This window comes from Dromiciops gliroides, chromosome 1, assembly GCF_019393635.1.
Source record: "Dromiciops gliroides isolate mDroGli1 chromosome 1, mDroGli1.pri, whole genome shotgun sequence".
Lineage (NCBI taxonomy): Eukaryota > Metazoa > Chordata > Mammalia > Microbiotheria > Microbiotheriidae > Dromiciops > Dromiciops gliroides.
The window spans coordinates 190,371,739-190,392,103 of NC_057861.1; the positions used below are offsets into that span (position 1 = coordinate 190,371,739).

Below are 20,365 nucleotides of genomic sequence, written 5' to 3' on the forward strand. Positions count from 1 at the left end.
TTCATTTTGTAAGGGCTTTGCCAATAGAGACAGTAGTGCCAGCTCCTTTTTCCAAATGCCAGCTCTGAGGACCTTTTCTAGTGATTCTGCCTTTTCTTCTTCTTCTTTTTTTTTTAACTACTATTATACCCTCTCTAGAACAGCAGCAGCAACAACAATAACCAGCAAAAACAGGAGCTGCATCAGAAGCTGGTCTCACCTGGGACTAAATCCTGAATTTTGTTGTTGAAGAGTCTGACTTTTCCCTTTTTTTTTTTTTTTTAGTCCTTCTTGAGTCTCTCAAGAAGTGCTTAGTGGGGGGCAGCTAGGTGGCACAGTGGATAAGGCACCAGCCTTGGATTCAGGAGGACCTGAGTTCAAACCCAGCCTCAGACACTAACTAGCTGTGTGACCCTGGGAAAGTCACTTAACCCCCATTGCCCCGCAAAAAAAAAAAAAAAAAAGTGGTCAGTGGGTGGTTATGTACTCTGCCTTCTTCCAGTCAACTGCAAGGATTTCTACTGGGAGAAACAACCATAGATGCCATTCAGGACACCGGAAACACTATTCTTGACATTGGTTGGTTATAGCTCTGAGCAGAAGTACTCCATGTGGACCATTTCAAGTCATTAATCTTGTGATTAATACTCAGGAGAGACCTGAGTTGTAGAGATGCCTGTTGGGCTACTAATCTATGAAGTCTAACTCTAGAATGTAATTATTTTGAGCCAAACTTGTAGGGGAGTGGGAATTACAATCAAAATGGTTGCCTCTCATGGCGAATCTTAAGTTAATGTTGCTTTTTCAGAACCACAAAAGTCTTTTCTTTATGAATAAATGTTTTTAACTTGGTATCATAGCAGCATATTTTAACAGAATAACAATCAAAACAACCAAAGTTGACCAATTTAAATCTAAAAATGATCATTCCTCTCCCCTCCCTCACCTTTCTTTCAAATAAATATTAGCAACAAGTTACACTTTTTAAAAAAAGCTTTGTTTTTGAAATTATAAAATTGTTTATATCAGGCCTGTGTTCAGTGGGCACCAGTTTGTTTAATAAAAATATCATTCTTTTAAGAGGGTTTTGTTTTTACTAGATTTTTGGAGTCTAAGTTCTACCATGCGATTGAAGTTCACAAACTGATTTAACTCTTCCAGTATTGAATCCTTCTCAAACTAATTTACAGGGTTTTGTTTTTTGTTTTTCGGATCCTAAAATCCACAAGTATATCTATAAGAGTATAGTATAGAGAAAAGAACACTAGGCTAGAGATCTCTTTTCTAGTCCCATCACTTGGGCAAATCATTTAATCATTCTGGGTGCCAATTTCTTCATCTATAAGATGAGAGGTATTAATGATGGTCTCAGAGGTTCCTTGCAGTTTTAAAATTTAATGATTCTATACACCACTCATGATGTTGACAATGACGATGACGACAACGATGATGATGAACAAGTCACCCGTCTCTATCATCAGCTTATCTTCCATTGCTCTTTTGGTGGGACTGGCTGGGTAGCTCTTTATGACCAAGAATGAACAATGTGTGAAGAACCCAGTGCTAAAATGTATCAGTTAAAGAGAAAATTGCTTGAAGAAAAAAAGCGTCTTGTTTTTATAGTCTGTGCTAAAAAGGACCAGGACTTGTGGCAGTTTACTGAGCATGACAGCACATAGAATTCTAGAAGAGTTTCCTTTGATTACATTATAACTTAAAAAAAAAAAAAAACCAAACAAGGCAGAATTGAGAAAGGTTAGCTACTTAAAGATTTTAATCAACATTCTGAGCTTCCTCATCTGTGTAATGAGAGAGATAGAGTACATAGATCTCTGAGGCACCTTTTAGTTCAAGATGTGTGATCCTGTGATTAAGCTGAATTTATTCATTTATTCCTATGATAAACTGTTAGTAAATGGCTTTGTCTTGAATGCCTAGCACTTGATTTCTCTTGTCTTTAATCTTGTGCGTTTTATGCATTACGATAGTCTTGTGCAGAGCTAGGAATGAAAAGGATGCGTCTCACTGATATTATTTATAAAGTAAAAGACTTCAGTTCTGGTTGTGAAATAGCAGCATGAATATAGTTGTACACCCTAATCCAAAGTTTGGGGAGAACATGATACAAATTTGAAAAGTTGTTATTTTCCTCAAACATGGAATAATTCAGCTGAAGCCAAGTTTTTCAACCATTCTCAGAGGAAACAAACTTTCTAGTTAGAATAAAACTTACCAGTAAATATTTCTAAAGGTGTTGAGGCCATTTTTCTGTGATTGCTAATTGCTTTTTCCCCCCTTTGTTTGCTAGATGACTCCTAAATCTAAAAGGAAAAGTATCCATAGTCGAATGCTCCGACCTGTTTCCAGGGCCTTTGGTAAGTTAATACATCCTTACTTTTATTATACTATAACAATACCTACTTATTTATACAGCCCTTAGACCCAAGCTTCTCAAACAACCTCATAGATAGAGATATGCTCTTCCTCATAATAATTCTTATATGTCCCTGTTTTATGGGTGGAAAATATTCATTGGGGGGGGAGGGGAGGCAGGGCACTTAGAGTTAAGTAACTTGCCTGGGGTCACACAGCTAGTGTCAAGTGTCTGAAACTGGATTTGAACTCAGGTCCTCCTGAATCCAGGGCAGGTACTCTATCCACTGTGCCACCTAGCTGCCCCCTATGAGTGGGGAATATTGAGGAACAAAAGGGGGACAAAGTGATTTTCCTGTTATCAAATTGCAAGGTTTTAGCTGTCATTGCCACCCCTATTATCAACAAAGGGATGCTCCTTATATCAACATAACAGCTACCACAGTTCCTTGAATACAGTTGGTGCTCAATAAATGCTTTCTGACTGCAATAGAAATAAATCAAAAGCATTTCATGACTTTGTTGTTCAGTTGTTTCAGTCATGTCTGACTCTTTGTGACCCCCATTTAGGATTTTCTTTACAAAGATACCGGAGTGATTTGTATTTCCTTCTCCAGCTTGTGTTACAAATGAGGAACTGAGAAAAACGGGTTAAAGTGACTTGTCCAAGGTCACACATATAGTAGTGTCTGAGGCCACATTTGAACTCAAAAATATAAGTCTCCATAACTCCAGGCCTGGCACTCTATCCACTGCACCACCTAGCTGCCCTTCTGGTCTTTAAGCATTATCATATGTGATATTCACTCCTTTGTTGCTTCCTTTAAGAAATGGAGTTTGATCTTGATAAGGCACTAGAAGAAGTTCCAATTCACATAGAGGACCCACCTTTCCCATCCATCAGACAGGAGAAGAGGGCATCAGGATTCATCTCAGAGCTGCCATCTGAGGAAGGGAAGAAACTGGAGCATTTCACCAAGTTAAGGCCAAAACGGAACAAAAAACAGCAACCTACCCAAACAGCGGTAAGTTCCTTTGGGTCACTGGTATGGAACCATCTCTTCTTCTTTTTTTTTTTGACCTCTGGCATATAATAGAAATAAGATATTTCACAAAGAGTTAAAACATAGGGTTTAGGTAGGGTAGAGAAGTAATGGCCAAAGGTAAGATCCACAGCAAATTAACATATACAACTAGCTGTGTGACTCTAGGAAAGTCACTTAACCCTCATTGCCCTGCAAAAAAAAAAAATAATAACATACACATTACTGCTTCTAGACATCTTTTAAAAAACTGAGGGTTATAAAACTTAGAGCAAAGGTTGAGGGCCTGAGAACAAACTGAATCTTTGGAGACACAGAAACTATGGCTAGAGTTGCCCTTCAATGTTCAGGAGTGAAAAGATTTGCTAAATATTAAAGAACAGGTCATTTATGTTTCACTTTTTAATGTCAGGAAAGATACACATATATGCAAAAACTCCCTCTCCCTCTTTCATATGCAACCATGACCCTCTTAGTCTGGCTCTACTTTTGTTGTTCTACATTGAAGGACTTCTTAATCTGGAGTCCATGAACTCTTATCTATTTATGTATCTATCTATGTATGTATGTATCTATCTACACACATATATTTATACATATGTAAATAGATCATTGTTTAAAACAAATTAATTAGGGGCAGCTAGGTGGCGCAGTGGATAAAGCACCAGTCCCAGATTCAAAAGGACCTAAGTTCAAATCCAGCCTCAGGCACTTGACACTTACTAGCTGTGTGACCCTGGGCAAGTCACTTAACCCTCACTGCCCTGAAAATAATAATAATAATTGGTCCTGTCCCTAAAATAATGCAGACTGTCCTTTGCTGGGTCCTCATCTAGATCACATCCTCTAACCATAGGTATCCCATAGGGTTCTGTCCTGGGCCCTCTTCTCTTCTTCCTTTATACTACTTCACTTGGTCATTTCATCAGTTCCTGTGGATTTAAGTACCATCTCTATGCTAATGATCCTTAAATCTACCTATCCTGTCCTAACCTGTCTGTTGAGTCTCACTTTTCCATTCTTTAGTCTCACATTTCCAAATGTCTTTCAGACATCTCAAACTGGGTGTCCAGTAGACATCTTGAACTCAACAAGACTGGACCTCATAACCTAAAATCTGAACCATCACAATAACTGGCCAATAAGGCCACTTTCCTCAAGTCACTCCTCACTCAAATCCATCCTTCATTCAGGGGCGGCTAGATAGCACAGTGGATAAAGCACCGGCCCTGGATTCAGGAGTACCTGAGTTCAAATCTGGCCTCAGACACTTGACACTTACTAGCTGTGTGACCCTGGGCAAGTCACTTAACCCCCATTGCCCCGCAAACAAAAACAAACAAACAAACATCCTTCATTCAGCAACCAAAGTAATTTCCCCAAAGCACAAGTTGCCCCCACTAATCAATAGACTTCCATGACTCCCTGTCAACTCCAGAATCAAATACAAAATCCTCTTTTTGGCATTCAAAGCCCTTCATAACCTAGCCCCACTGCCCTACCTATCCAGTCTTATACCTTACTCTCTGGAATACACGCTATCCTCATCTCCACCTACTGGCTTCTTTTAAATCCCATCTTCTACAGGAAAACTTTCCAAATCTCTCTTTATTCTAGTGCGTTTCTTACTTAGTCTCTATTTACCGTATATGTAGTTTGTACATATTTGTTTGCTTGATGTTTCCCCCATTAGATTGTGAACTCCTTGAGGATAGGGACTGTCTTTTGCCTTTATTTGTAACCCAGAGCCTAGAACATAGTAGGTATAATAAATGTTTATTGACTAAAAAACTTATCTGATTGAGCCAACTTGCTTCTCTGCAGTTCAAGAGTTATTTGTTAGCCAGTGGGTGCAAAACCCCCCACCAAAAAAAATGAGGCATTTTTCCCTATACTGTTACTGTAAAACTGATATTGATAACACTTCACCAGATAGTAATAACATCTGGCCATTTGTGTGCCCAAAACAACCAGGAAGCATTCATTTCCCTTATGACCCTCAGCTTATTTGTGTGACATAGCCATATAGCACACTGCTATTGACCCCCATAAAGTTAACGGTGAGCAGAATTTGGTATGGCGGTTGACCAAAGAGTGAGCTTGGCACATGATTTTATCAGGGTCTGTCATCTGTATGAATTGAGCTATAGAAAGTGTTTCATAAGAGGCCATTTTTATTTTTTCCAGGTATGTGCTGCTACCCCTGCCCCTCATGATGGAGAACAGAATGGCCTTATGGGAAGAGTGGATGAAGGTGTAGATGAATTTTTTACCAAGAAAGTAACTAAAATGGATTCCAAGTGAGTTTGTAGCAGTTACAAAAATACAAATGCCATTATTGAGAATAATGTTAATTTCTGACAATTGCTGTTAAATTTGATGTATCCCAAGGGCAAATTGGAATATGCTCATTTCTTAACCAGTATTTAACAGTAGCTTGGATACCTACCCAGCCTACAGAATTTATCAGCATAAAATTGTTTTACAAGTATTTCTCACCATATGTAAGGCACCCTGAGCAGGAAACCTCCAGAATGAGGTCTGAATCTCCCCAAGTTAGGAAACCCTTGCCTGACCTTATTGTGTACTTTGGAATTCTGCTTTCACCAATACTGGGGGTGGGGGAGATTCACTTGCTAGGAAAAGAAAGATCAATGCATAAATCAGGATTCCAGAAGATATAAATCAAAGACTCAGTGGGGAACCTAGGTTTTTCTGGAGCCCCTGAATCCCACTGTGGAAAGCTAAAGATAACCATATCGCCTATACATCATTAGGAGAAGGTCATCAGGGTGACTTTTTCTGACTTACTTTGTCCCCCTATATCTTCACTTTTTTTTTCTGTCTGTATGTGTTCCCCACTGCCAATATCCACTAATGTGTCAGTGTGATCATGGGCTAGATCCACCATGCCCCATACTGGGTTAGCTGCATTAGTAAAAACTCAGGCACGTTCCTCCCCACCAAACAACTCCCTAGATCTTGATGGATGGTTTTGTTGGGACAGTGTTAACAGAAGGGCTGTATTGGTGTCAGGCCATTCATAGTATGTGATAGTTTTCTCTTCTTAGGGCTTTACTCCAGCTAGTACACTAAAAACTAATGTTGATCCTTTCACTTAAATGAGTCAAGGATATGTTGAACTAAGCATTCTTACTGCCTATCCATAATTAGCAATGGTGGGGAAGAAGTTGTAGGTCATAGATTTAAGACAAGGTGAGGTCATTATAACAAAGACTAGCAGAACACAGTGTGAATTTAGTGTAAGAAGGATAACCTCATCTAATAAAACACTCATGTTTTTTTTTTTTAAGTACCTTTTGACTAATAGGCCTTAGGACTTGTATTAAAGGAAAAATATGGGTCTATCACCCTTTCTTTCCATTTTTACCATTTTCTGGCTTAGAAGTTATAGAAAAAAACAATTTCAAATCCTCTTTGCTCAACAGTTCCATGTTTTCTCCACCCTCACCAATGTGTCTTTGGAATCACAAATTAGATCCACCATGCTTCAGTCATGGATAAAGACCATGAATTAAGATACCATCCTGAAAAGGGCAATGACAGTAGACCTTGGGTTTATATGCCACTTTAGCGGCTCATAGGATGTACTCTCATTTAGCTTGTATAGTTTCCAACTACCTTCCTTGTCTACAGGAGCTATAGTACCTCCCTCCCCCCACCAAAAAAAATTAATATAGGAAGAAGTCCAAGGTGTAAGATATACTTTCCATAAAACGATGTTTTCTGGGTCAAAGAGTAGACTAAATTATTATAACAAAATGTTGTCATTGTATGTCATTAGAGGGGTATTAGTACCAGAAATACTGTTGTAGTATTAGGTTGGTGTGCAATGTCTGCCTTTAGATAAAGGTGGGTACACTATTGAAAGATTGCAGAATCAATAACTTTTAGAGTTGAAAGGGAACTCCATGGCCATCTAAACCAACCCATGGCCAAAAGGAATCACCAGTGTAACATACTAGACAGAAAAGTCATTCAGCCTCTACTTAAAAACTACCCAAGAGGGAACTCTTTATCTCCCAAGGAAATCCATTCATTCCATTTTTGTACAGCTCTAATTGTTAGGAATTTTTTCTTGACAAATAGCTCAAAGATATTCTCTCATCAGAGTATCTACTTCAGATAACTGCCAGAGTGAAGATGTGCTCCCCAGAGATTTAGATGCTATGTGGAAGGACTTGGGCCTGTAGCTCACCCCTGGGTTATCATGATAAAGTTGGAGCACTGACCATTGAGCCTTCTTAAGGGGGACAAATATACATGATTGGAATTAGAGTGCTCCTTACCCCCAAATACAACTTTTTTTGTTTGTTTGGTTGGTTTTTTTGTTTGTTTTTTGCAGGGCAATGAGGGTTAAGTGACTTGCCCAGGGTCACACAGCTAGTAAGTGTCAAGCGTCTGAGGCCGGAATTGAACTCAGGTCCTCCTGAATCCAGGGCCAGTGCTTTATCCACTGTGCCACCTAGCTGCCCCCTACAACTTTAAAAAAAAAAAAAGTATTTTATTATTTTCCAGTTACATGTAAAGATAGCTTTTAACATTTGTTTTCATAGGATTTTTAGTTCCCAATTTTTCTCCCTCCCTTCCCTCCATCCTCAACAAGACAGAAAGGAATCTGACATAGGTTATATATGTACAATCACATTAACCATATTTCTGCATTAGTCATATTGTGAAAGAAGAATCAGAGCACAAGGGAAAAACCTCAAAAATGAATTAAAAAAAAAAAAACCCAGCCCAAAAGTAGAAACAGTATGGTTCAATCTGCATTCATAATCCACAGTTCTTTTTCCTGGATGTTGAGAACACAAAATACAACTCTAGAGAGAAGGAAACATGTATGCATCGTCCCCTGATACTGAAAGTTTAATAGTTTGGACTGAGGTTTAGTGGCTACAAAGTTAGGTTAATTGATCCATCAGGTGTCCATAGTTAGGCTTTTGCAACAGTACTACAAATTGTACTACAAATTTCTATGTCTGGGAAGAGAGGAGATAGGGAAGACCTATAGAAAAATCATGAATATTGGATTTAGCATTGATTGAGCAGTCAGATAAGGAGAAAGCATTGTCCATTCTCAGAGGCAGTTAATGCAGTATTCAGGTACTTGGCTCCCTTAGGATGATACCATTTTGCCTACAGCTTTGACTGTTACCAATTCCTCCTTGATCACATAGCTCTTCATTAGTGAGATAATGAGAGAAGTATACAGAGGGCTGGAGTGTAGAAGAGAGTCCTGTAGCCCTTAAGGATATAGCCCCCGTGGTGGTGATGTATAAGTCATTCCCTGCAACCAAATATATCCAAATATATCAAGATAGAGGCAGAAGTTAGATCATTCTTTGGGTCATTAAATGCTCTGCTGTGCAAAGTAACTGTGCACTAGGGTTACAAAGACAGATTACAAAGTCATTCGTGTTCTCAAGGAGCTTATATTCTGCTGAGAGTTTGACAATTAGATTTCAAGGTTCACAAATACTTGGACTGTGGGATGGGATGTGAGGAATGTTTGGGTCTGAGAATGAATGAAAATGAAGGTCTCATTATCTTCTTACCCTGAAGCTCAGGCAGTTCAATCTGTGTATGGCCAAGGTGGAATTCCATACCTGAATCAGCCATGGTAATTCTCAAGCTACACCAAATTTCTCCCTCACTCCCACTATCCCTCCCCCATAATTCCTGCCATCCAGTGGATTTATTGAGGGCTGAATGGTCTGCCACTATTTTAGCCATAAACAAAAATGTCCAGGTTCACAGATGTATTGATTAGCAGAACTGGAACTCATATTTAAATCTTCTCAGACTTTATACTACACTGTGAAATACAAGTGAGCAGAAACCAGAGGCTGGGCTAGTTTGGGAGCTGTGACTTTTTTTTTTTTGAGTTCCAAAATTTAAAAGATTGATACTAAGTGAAGGAGGAAAAATTAAAGCCAGGGATATCTAAGTCAAATCAGGAGTCAATGAATCCAAAATTGGAGGAGGGGGCGGAGAGGGAGGTGAAAAATAAAGAGGGTTACTGAGGGTTTTACACTTTTGAAAGAAAAGAACAAAAGGAAGGTTAATAGGAAACAGACAAACAGAAGAGCTTTGAATATTCATTGAAAAGAAATTCGATAATATTGAATTTGTTATATACTTAAAAGGAAAACAAGCTATATGTAATGCAAATTTATAGTTTCATGTACAGTTCTTTTTTTTAGCTCTATTTTTCATATGGAAATGTTCATCTTATTCAGTGTTTCAGTTCAGAAAATTTTTTTTTAATGAGCACCAAAATATATGGCTTATTGGCTCAATTCAGACACTGATTTTCTTGGCTGGTTTAATCCCTTAATGCATCTGTGCCTCAATTTAATAATCTGGAAGATGAAGATCCAGACTGCTCCCTATTCCTTGGGTGTGCCAATCAAATCCCCGCTTTTAAGTCCTCAGTAAAGATGCTATGTCACCAGCAGCTTCAATGTCATTGTTTTATATTGTGCTTATTGGATTTTATTGTTCCAGCCAAACCAGCAAGGAATTAATGTCTTGGTTTGGATTTGTAGGAGATCATCCACAAAAGGTTCAGATTCCCATGAGTCAAGTGAAGGAGGAGGGGATGAAAAGAAAAAACGGGATTCTCGGAAAAGTGGCTTTCTCAATTTAATCAAATCACGATCTAAATCTGAGCGCCCTCACACTGTCCTGGTTACAGAGGAGCCTTCATCCCCAAAAGGGACAGTGAAAAGCCCTGCTGTGGACACATCCAAGAAGGATGTAAAGCCCACAGAGCAGAATGGAAGTACAGAGCGGACAGAAGAGTTAAAAACACCAGACTCACTTGAGGATAATCAAGTGGAAGAAATTGGAAAGCTAGAGCGGAGTGACAGCAAGAGCAGCCCCCAGGGAGGCCGAAGGTACGGAGTCCAGGTGATGGGGAGTGGCCTGCTAGCAGAAATGAAAGCAAAGCAGGAAAGGAGAGCAGCTTCTGCACAAAAGGTAAGGGAAGGAGCAGACCCTTTCAACTTGATTTTGATTTTCTTTACAGTAGAATGCTGAAGGAAGAATGGATAAATGCAGAAATATATTGTTAAGTATGAATCCATAAACTAAAGAGCTGTCTAGGCCCCTAATTCCTATTCTAGATTTTGGATAGCAAGCTTCTTTTAAATAAAGAAGGAGCACTGAACAGGAAAAAGTCCCAAAGGTCCACGAGTATGATCCTAGCAGATCGCTGGCAGGTAATACATGGGCATTTTCACAAGGGAATGTGTTTTGTCTGTGACATGAGAATTCTGTTCTTTGGGGATATGTTTAAGTCCTGGGGAAAAAAATCTTACAGATGTCAATCAGGCCTTCTTTATGAGGATCTCAGATGAGAATTTAATGGTAATTGGAGTTAGGGTATAATGTAAGAGATGGTTGAAACCAGGCAATTATAATATCAAAGTAAGAATCTGCTTTTTAGCCATTTTGTAATTTTGTTTCTGTCTTAAACACAAACATTGCTTGATGTGCCCTGCATTTCAAAAACCAAGAAAGAAAAACAAGGTAATTTGGCACTGGAATTAATCAAATGCCTGACCACTGATTTTTTACTGTCCTTTTAATGCGGGAGAGTAAATTTTGTTTTCTCATAATTCCCACATTGATCAGAAAGGTCTCAGAATTAAATCTACAAGTACTAAGTGTTCCAAAAAACTAGGTTAAAACAATAATTATTTCATTTGTCTCTGAAATTTTTTAGGGAGTGAGGAAAGAAGGAAATGTTCTGATCTTTCCTCTGATTACTAAAAGTATTGAGCCCCTTTTTGGTGGTTGAGATAACTCAATCCAGTGTCAGAGGTCTTGGTTTTTATAGTAACAATGTCACTGGCTTGAGTTTGTTGGTTTTTTTTGAGGGCACAGGAGGGAATGGTTTCTTCCAAAGAAGAAATTTCTTCTACTTGATTTAAAATATCAGAGTAAAATAAACACATTATACAGTGCAGTGGAAAGAGCTTATTATGAGAAAACCTGGGTTTGTGTCCCAGGTCTACCATTGAAATAATTGTATAACTGTAAAGTGCTATATACAAATTCAGGCTACTGTTATAAATTGGTACAGCTCCGAGAACAGTTCAACTAAGGGCACTGTCAAATAACCACCATGTATCCTAACTGGTGGTGCACTCTGCAGACAATAACAGGGATGATACCACGTGTCTCCAGATTGATCAGAATTCTGAACAAATACTCCCTTGAATGCATGTGTATCCTGGGTCAGATAGCCAAGACACACTGCCTGAATTCTCATCTATTCTCCTACATTTCTTTAAAATAAGAAGACATTTACTGTTTTCACTCACAAGCTGCTCCTGTTTCATCACAGCCACTAATGATGAACAGCTGCACTTTGGATGGAAAAATGGCAAATGCTGGTTTTGTTTTCATATGGTTTGTGATGTGTAAATTGCCTTAAAGCTACAAAATAAATATGAATTGGTGTTTGCGTTTGCACAAGGCTCATACTAATGATCTCTTGGCTCCATCTAGTGTTTGCAAAACTTAATATTTAAGAGTTGGGTGAACAGATATTAAGCCAAACCTATTCATAATTAAGGAAAATCTACATTATTAATAACTAAAGAAATCTATATTAGCATTTTAACCAACAACTTAAACTGCAACTATTTCTAAATCTTAATAATATTGTTGTTGTGGTATTAAGCTAAAGACATTGGAAACTTAAAGTTGTTTTTTGGTATACTAATGAAAAGAATAAGATTTTTCAACCTGCTCTTGCATAAATATTTAATTAGGCATTATTCATACTTAAGACATATGTCTGAAAACATTAAGATTTTTTGCAGAGAACAGCACTTGTAAGTTAAGTAATGATTTGAGGTACAAATTACCAGACACTCAGTAACTACTGTTTTCATGTTCACAATACATGCGGAATTGTGGAAAGTGTAATGTAAGTGTAAGCTATCATAAACAAAACTTAATTTGATTCAGGGCTAAATACAGGCATTATCAAGGCTGAATTATCCCGACTCTTCCAAGAATCCATCCATAACATTTTTTTTTTTTTGCATATTTAGACAAAGCAAATTCTCTTATTAGCTAGGTACAAAAAATGTGGGTCTCATTCTGCCTTGACTCCATAAGGTCTTTGTCAGGAGATGCAGGGCAACACACTTCATCATCTGTTCTCTAGGATGATAGATGATCATTTTTTTGATTAGAATTTTGAGATCTTTCAAGTTGTTTGCCCATTGTTGTTATTGTTAACAAAGTTGTTATATCAGTTGTTTAGTTCATTCTGCTCATTTCACTCTGCCTCATTTTATATGTCTTCTCATATTTCTACAAAATTCTCCTTTTTGTCTTTTTTTCCTCATTTATTTAGAATTTCATTTCATTTCTTTTCTTTTCTTTCTTTCTTTCTTTTTGCATGACTGTGAGGGTTAAGTGATTTGTCCAGGACCACACAGCTAGTTAAGTGTCAGGTGTCTGAGACTGGATTTGAACTCCAGTCCTCCTGAATCCAGGACCAGTGCTTTATCCACTTAGAATTTTATTTTTTAACATTCATTTTTAAAACTGTGTTTCTAATTCTCTTCCTCCCTCCCTCCCCAACCCCCAACCCCACCAAGAATGCAAGCAATTCAATATAAATTACATATGTGTAGTCATACAAAACATTTCCACATTAGTCGGGTTGTAAAAGAAAATAGACAAAAAAAAACTTAAGAAAAAGAAACTTTTAAAAATGTGCATCTATATGTATTCAGACACCATCGGTTCTTTCTCTGGAGATTGATTGATTTCTTTTTATAAGTCCTTCAGAGTTGTCTTGGATCATTGCATTGCTGAGAATAACCATTAATCCTAATTCTACTTGAGAAAAATCTAGATACAAAAACAGTGTGGAAGTAGATAATTATTCCAAGATCAGTGTTTCTATGCTTTTTTTAAAAAATGTTAACTGCCTATAATCCTGCATAAGACTCATGGAAATAACAATCCCTGCCTCTTATTAGCTTATAAATTATAGCCCTAAAAAATTAAGACATAGGCATTGAGGACCAAGAAGATAGTTAAGCTCATTGTGCCCTGGCTTACTTATGTTTCCTGTCTATTCCTTGACTTCCTAGCAGGTTTAGAATCTCAGATTTGAAAGGGTCCCGAGCCCATCTAAACCTGTGATCTGAACAAGATTTTTCTCTACAATATACCTGACCAACAATTCATCTGGTTTCTGCTTAAACACTCCACTAATTGGTGACCTACTGCTTTCTGGGTCAGCTCATTCTATTTTCAGCAAGCTCTGGTTGTTAGGAAGGTCTCCCTTCCATCAAGCCTAACTCGGCCTCTTTGAATATCTTCTTACCCTTCCGTTTTATGCCCCCTGAAGTCACATAGATTGGGTCTAATACGTCTTCCAATGGCAGTCATTCTAATCCGTGAAGAGAGCTAGTTTTCATATTCCCCCTAAGTCTTTACTTTTCCACATTAAACATCCAGCTTTTTTCAGACAATCCTCATATAGCCTGATCTCTGGACTCTTCCACATATTGGTTGCCTTTCTCCTAATACTGTCTAGCTTATTGATTTCCTTCCTAAAACGCAAAGTCTAGAATTGAATATTACCATCCCTGAAGACATTTATTCTAGATATAAAGATACCACTCAGCTGCTTTTAATATGTTTCCTTTTCTTGAGCTACTTCCACTGGGATCAAACCACATGGCCAGTCCTATTTCAGTGCCTGTGTATAATTTCCTATGTGTATTGATCTAAAGCATATTGTAAAGCCTTCACTACTAAATGAAAAGAGAAACAGCATGATAGCCCCCTAATAGATAAAGGCTTGCTTTTGATGCATACTGGCTATGTCACCCTGGGTAAATCACTTAACCTCTCAGTTCTTTCAGAAACATTCTAAGGCTAAGGAATTTTTCCCTTCAAGAATTCTATGTATGAATTCTTATGAAAATGTGTGAAATCATAAAACCAGTCCCTATCACCACTAAAATTGAGTCTGCTTTAGTCTTTCATGGATTTTTCCTTGAGACAGAATAAATGCTCTTAGAATACTTAGCATGATTTGCTAACTGGCCTCCATTATATTTAGAGACAACCCAATGATAATAGCATTTTGATAATAAATATAATAAATGAATCAGGCATAACTTACTTTTTATAGAAAATTATCTTGCTCTTCAAATAAAAGTAAATCCTTTGCTTACAAACAGAATTCAGAGGTAGGAATTAGTAACAACAATGTGCCTTTTAGGATCCTGGGAAGGGCTTCTCCAGGATGCTCACATTATCAGGATGAGCCAATTGAAAAGGTTCAGCCTGCTGACATCTTTGGATGAATGTATCAAAGCTTGTGTGAGGATCAAAAATTATTCCTAACCCAACTCTCTACCTCATTTTTGTGTGTAAGTAAAGATGTGGATCATCTTACAGGATAAGATTATTGAGAGTAATTATAAAAATATAGAAATCTTGTGCTATATCTTTTCAGTATTTAAAACTCAGGGTCAGGGGAATGTAGAGGAGGAAGTTGTCAGGGGGTGGGGGGGGGCTGGGGGGGATTGCACAATACATTGGCCAGGAGATTGATTGATTCGTAGGATTATTAGTTGCAGGTTTGTTGTTTTCCCAATTTAAAGCAGAAGCATTCAATGCCAATAAGATCAAAGAAATCAAATTAGAAAAATTGACATCTACTCTGGCATTTGTAGACTTTGTTTCACAAACAAAGCTTTTTCTTTTTTTTTTTAATTTAAGCAGGATCTGTGATCTATCTAGCAATTTTTTGCAACCAAAATAATAGAGGAAATGTCTTCCTTTTTCTTTTCTTTTCTTTTCTTTTTTTCTTTTTCTTTTTTTTTTTGGTGGGGAAATGAGGGTTAAGTGACTTGCCCAGGGGCACACAGCTAGTTAAGTGTCAAGTGTCTGAGGCCAGATTTGAACTCAGGTCCTCCTGAATCCAGGGCTGGTGCTTTATCCACTGTGCCACATAGCTGCCCCTTCCTTTTTCTTTATAGAGCTTCCAGGACAATCAGATCACATGATCTCAGAAAGCAGAGTCTATTTCTATCTCTATATTATTCAGTATTTCCAGTACCTCAGGTGTAGTATCAAGTGCATAAATACTGGATTGAACAAGAAATACAGTTAAGAGGCCACAAAACTCACCTTTTCTTCAGTGGATTTTTACACTTTTTTTACATTTGGTCTGTTTTCCTTTTTAAGGAGTTATTTTCTTCAGAGAATTTTTGTCTCTCTTTTAACAAGCTGTTAATTCTCTCTTCGTAATTTTCTTGCATCACTCTCATTTCTTCTCCCAATTTTTCCTCTACTACTGTTATCTCTTGCTTTAACTGTTTCAGGAACTCTTGCTGGGCTTGGGTCCAATTAGCAATTTTCTTCGAGGCTTTGGTTGTAGTTGTTTTCACATTATTGGTTTTTTTATGAGTTTGTGTCTTGGTCTTCCCTGCTACTGTAGTAGCTTTTATGATCAAGTTCTTTTTTGTTGTTGTTGTTTGCTTATTTCCCCAGACTATTTCTTGACTTTGAACTTTATGTTAAAGTTGGGCTCTGCTCACCTGGGAGTGAGGAGATACTGTCTCAAACTTTAGGCTTTTTCATGCTGCTATTTTCAGGGTTAGTTCTTAGAGCCTACAAGTTTTTGGTGCCTTCAAGGTGATGCAATATGGGAGAAGGTGTGGTCACTGTTCTTCTGGTCTTAATTCAGGCCTTTATCCAAGAAGGTGCCCTGCTCCTCTACAACTATAAGCACTAGGGCTCCTCTCTGCCTTTGGGACTGTGACCGGGTCCCCTGCTCCCCTTGTGACTGATCACTAGTGTTCTTCTCCACCCTGAAATTGTGACCCAGAACTGCATATGGGTAATAGTTTCCACTCAGTCCCAGATATACCCAGTGCCAGTAAAGGGTCTCCTGTGATCACTTTCTGACCAGTTGTCTGACCCCCTTACTGTCTCTGAGCTGAGAGCTTCCCAAAGCTGCTGCTGTTCCTGTCCCAGCCCACTCCAAGGTGCTGCTGCTATCTCTGGCAATCTGGGCCATTGTCCACCCCATAGACTTCTGCCAACCTCCTAAGTTGTCTGAGGCTGGAAAAATATCTCCTCCTGACCTTTTGTTGGCTCTGCTGTTCCAACATTTGATTTGAGCCATTATTTTAAAGTTGTTTGGAAGGGAATGTTGGAAGAGTTCACTTGGGTTGCTCCTTCTGCTCCAATATCTTGTCTTCCCACACCCACCCCCTAAAGCCCACCTTGCTTTATCTGTCACCACCAGATGTGAGGTCTCTTGAGAGGCAGAAGGCATGTAGATTTACCAATTACTGTGAGCACAAAGGATCCCAACCCCACATATTCTAAGCCTGTATGAAAGAAAGTATGGTGTAGGAGATAGAGATTTGGTCTCAGAATCAGGAAGATCTGGGTTTGAGTCCTACTTCTGATACATACCAACTGACTCTGAGCAAATCATTTAACTTCTCAGTGCCTCAAGCATCACTCTTAGTTGCAGAACACTTGATGATCTGCATTGGAAGGGGGAGTTTCCTCACCAGAAGTTTCTAACACTAATAAAAATATAGATCTCATCCAAAAAAAGGGATTTTTTTTTTTTTAGAGATTTCACATCTTGCTCTTTTTTTCTTCACAGGGATATTGCCTGTGAGGTTACTTTTGAAAGCCAAAGAGGGACAGGTTTGTGAGAGATGCTCAAAAGGGCAGAAGAGAATTTGGCAAAATTCTGTATATCTGTTTTCTGCTCTGTGACAGGTTACTGAACAAGATGATTTTGTTTTGTTGTGTTGGTTTTTTTTAATTTTTAACTTCATTGAATAACTCTTTTGGGGTTTGGGTGGGGCTTTCTTGTATTTTTCTAGAAGCTTGGGAATGAAGCCCCTCCCCCGGATGTTTCTGCTACTGTTTTGAGCAACACAGAACGATCAGATGGGAGTGGAGCAGGTAAATTAAGCTAAATTTCTTTTTCTTATTAGGAAGAGCCCTTACCCTGATCTGTCATGGTAAAGACATGAAACAGGGGGCAGCTAGGTGGCGCAGCAGATAAAGCACTGGCCCTGGATTCAGGAGGACCTGAGTTCAAATCTGGCCTCTTGACACTAACTAGCTGTGTGACCCTAGGCAAATCACTTAACCCTTAGTGCCACCTAGTTGCTCCCAAGATATTTCTTTCTAAGTGCTACCTTCTTATCAGATTTTTGAGAGGTAGATTTTCATCTACTTAAATACATTTGTTCAATTCCTTTTTTGCTTTGACTTATTTAAATATGGTGATAAATACCAAGATGGAAAACATTTGCTTATGATGAACACCAGAAATTCAGTATTGTTTTGATAATGCTGATGCTTCCTATACCAACATCAATCAATCAGGCATTTTATAAAGTACCTATTGTGTGCCAGCTACTGTGCAAGACACTTGAGATACAAAGGCAAAAATGAAAGGCTGCCTGCCCTTATGGAATTTACATTCTATTGGGATCAAGCAATGCAAGTGTTAGAATGTAGTTGGATTCGAGTTTTGTAAAATCCTATTTCTAACCTAAAATGTTGTAAACCCTTTACTTCCAAAAAAGGTGAGTCATTTAATGAAAGGTTGCCTTCACCACATTCCCCCTATTACTTCATTCATCCCAAGATTCGTAAACAGGCTACTAATATAGTTAGTATTTATTTGTTTGTTTATTTATTTATTTTGTTTATGGTGTGGTTTTTTTGGCAAAGCAATGAGGGTTAAGTGACTTGCCCAGAGTCACACAGCTAGTAAGTGTCAAGGATCTGAGGCTGGATGTGAACTCAGGTCCTCCTGAATCCAGGGCTGGTGCTTTATCTACTGCGCCACCTAGCTGGCCCTATAATTGTTCTTAATAGTAATTTTTATACTAATGAAGCATTTTATCATCATACAATAAGAATAAAAAAATTTTTTTAAATCCAACTGCAGTAGATGTTATCTTAACTTTTTATAATTATTAGAGAGCCTGTTAATTGACTGAATTAATGTATGTGGAATAGTACTATTAGGAAGTCAGTTGTTTTTTTGTAAAGCTTTCCAGACTTCCAAGAAGAATCTGATATAAAATGTTCAGGATTAAAAATGACACCAGAGGGGCAGCTAGGTGGCGCAGTGGATAAAGCACTGGCCCTGGATTGAGAAGGAACTGAGTTCAAATCTGGCCTCAGACACTTGACACTTACTAGCTGTGTAACCCTGGGTAAGTCACTTAACCCCCATTGCCCCTTACAAAAAAATTTTTAAAAAAATGACACCAGATTAGTCATGTGTACTGGACCAAGTTTCTTATGTTGATTGTTTATCCCTTCTGGCTTTAATATGTAAATGTATGTACACCAATGTATGGGTATGTATTTGGGGAAAATATTACTTGACTTCAGATTCTTGACTCTATCTCACTACAACTAGTTGTTCTGGAATTTTATGTAGCATGTATCTGTTTTCTTCCTAGTACCTAAGCTGCATCCGGGTCTTCCAGAGAACCGTTTTGCTGCAAATAAAGGTGACTCTATTGCAGCAACACCAGAGAAAAACACCAAAATCGACCCCAAGGTAGAAGTTGGCATAAGACCTCGGAGTTCTTCCAATACACCTACCAGCCCCAAACCCCTCCTTCAGTCACCCAAACCTGCCTTGGCAGCTCGACCCACAGTCCCACAGAAACCAAGAACTGCCTCTCGTCCTGGTAAGGGACTTCATTTGCTAGTGAATCAAAATCTGAGAGAAATATTAGTGGTTTTTATAAGCAAGAGAAACTGGAACCTCTGATAAATGTGTATCATAGAAGCAGGGATCATGGTACAGTGGAAAAGGCATAAGATTTGTAGTCAGAGAACTTGGGGTCAAATGCCAGTTCTGCCATTTCATATGGGCAAATTACCCTAACTTTTACAGCCCCAGTTTCCTCATCTATAAAATGAGAATAGTTGGGGCTGATGGCTTCCTGAGTCTCAACCAGCTTTAAATCTGTGAGCCACACAGGCTGTAAGCATCAGAGGCAGGAAAGGACTGGGAGACTTAAACTGAGCTCTTCATTTTATGCTAAATCTGATTTATTGTCTAGAAGAATGACGCTTAAACATGACTCTTAGATAATGTATCAAGTGAGAGTACAAAGAGAAATCATGTGAATCATATCAGAAGCCCTGGAAATTATAAAGAATTTATAAAATGATATAGCCTCACATCACATTGAGCGAGTTCCTCTTACATCTTCTATTGCTAACATCTGTCATCACAAGATGCATGCAGACACTTGAAACAGAGTTGTAATTTGTGACCATGCAATACAAGAACAGGAAGAATCATTTATTTTTGTCTTAACCTCAGATCAGTGAACATTCTATATCCAGTCAAGTGTCTTAAGACTATGATGGTAGAGAAAATTCAGGACACATCGGAAGGAAGGAAATAAGCATTTATTACTCCCCAATTGCACACACGCGCACACATGCACACACACACATGTGCACACACGTATGTAAAGGTTAAGTGGTCAATACAGTGAATTGTGTATTCCCCAATCAATATACACACATAGCATGTGTGTAATATGGAAAGTACCATCATCCCAGGGCCCCACTTCCAATCTTCTCTCCCAATTTTCTCCCATATGTACAGTAAGCAACCTGATGAAGCCACTATAGCCCATTAATCCCTTCCAAAACCCAGTGTGCAGAACCAAAATAACCACAGGTAGGGGCAAAATAGTACATTTATGATCTCCTAAGGCAAATTCTCTTGAACTTCATTAAGTTTCAGCTTAGATTTACTCACTTTTCTTCCAAATAAGTTGTAAAATTCCTTACAATGAGAAAACAGTCTGGCATATAGAGAAGGTAGAAAAATGGAGTCACACTGCAAAGTGTGCTGGGTGCAAAGTGTGTACCCT

At 38.4% G+C, this 20,365-nt stretch overlaps 1 protein-coding gene across 5 annotated transcripts in view; it reads left to right on the forward strand.

The window, feature by feature from the left end:
* The window catches only part of CARMIL1 (capping protein regulator and myosin 1 linker 1), a 413,672-nt gene that overhangs the window by 380,077 nt on the left and 13,230 nt on the right, over window positions 1-20,365 (forward strand). For all 5 annotated transcript variants that reach the window (XM_043975746.1, XM_043975748.1, XM_043975747.1 and 2 more), the window contains 6 exons: window positions 2,288-2,354; window positions 3,181-3,377; window positions 5,583-5,695; window positions 9,968-10,400; window positions 17,321-17,402; window positions 18,926-19,159. In XM_043975746.1, the coding sequence (XP_043831681.1) occupies window positions 2,288-2,354; window positions 3,181-3,377; window positions 5,583-5,695; window positions 9,968-10,400; window positions 17,321-17,402; window positions 18,926-19,159 (1,126 nt within the window). The remainder of the gene's footprint in view (window positions 1-2,287; window positions 2,355-3,180; window positions 3,378-5,582; window positions 5,696-9,967; window positions 10,401-17,320; window positions 17,403-18,925; window positions 19,160-20,365) is intronic.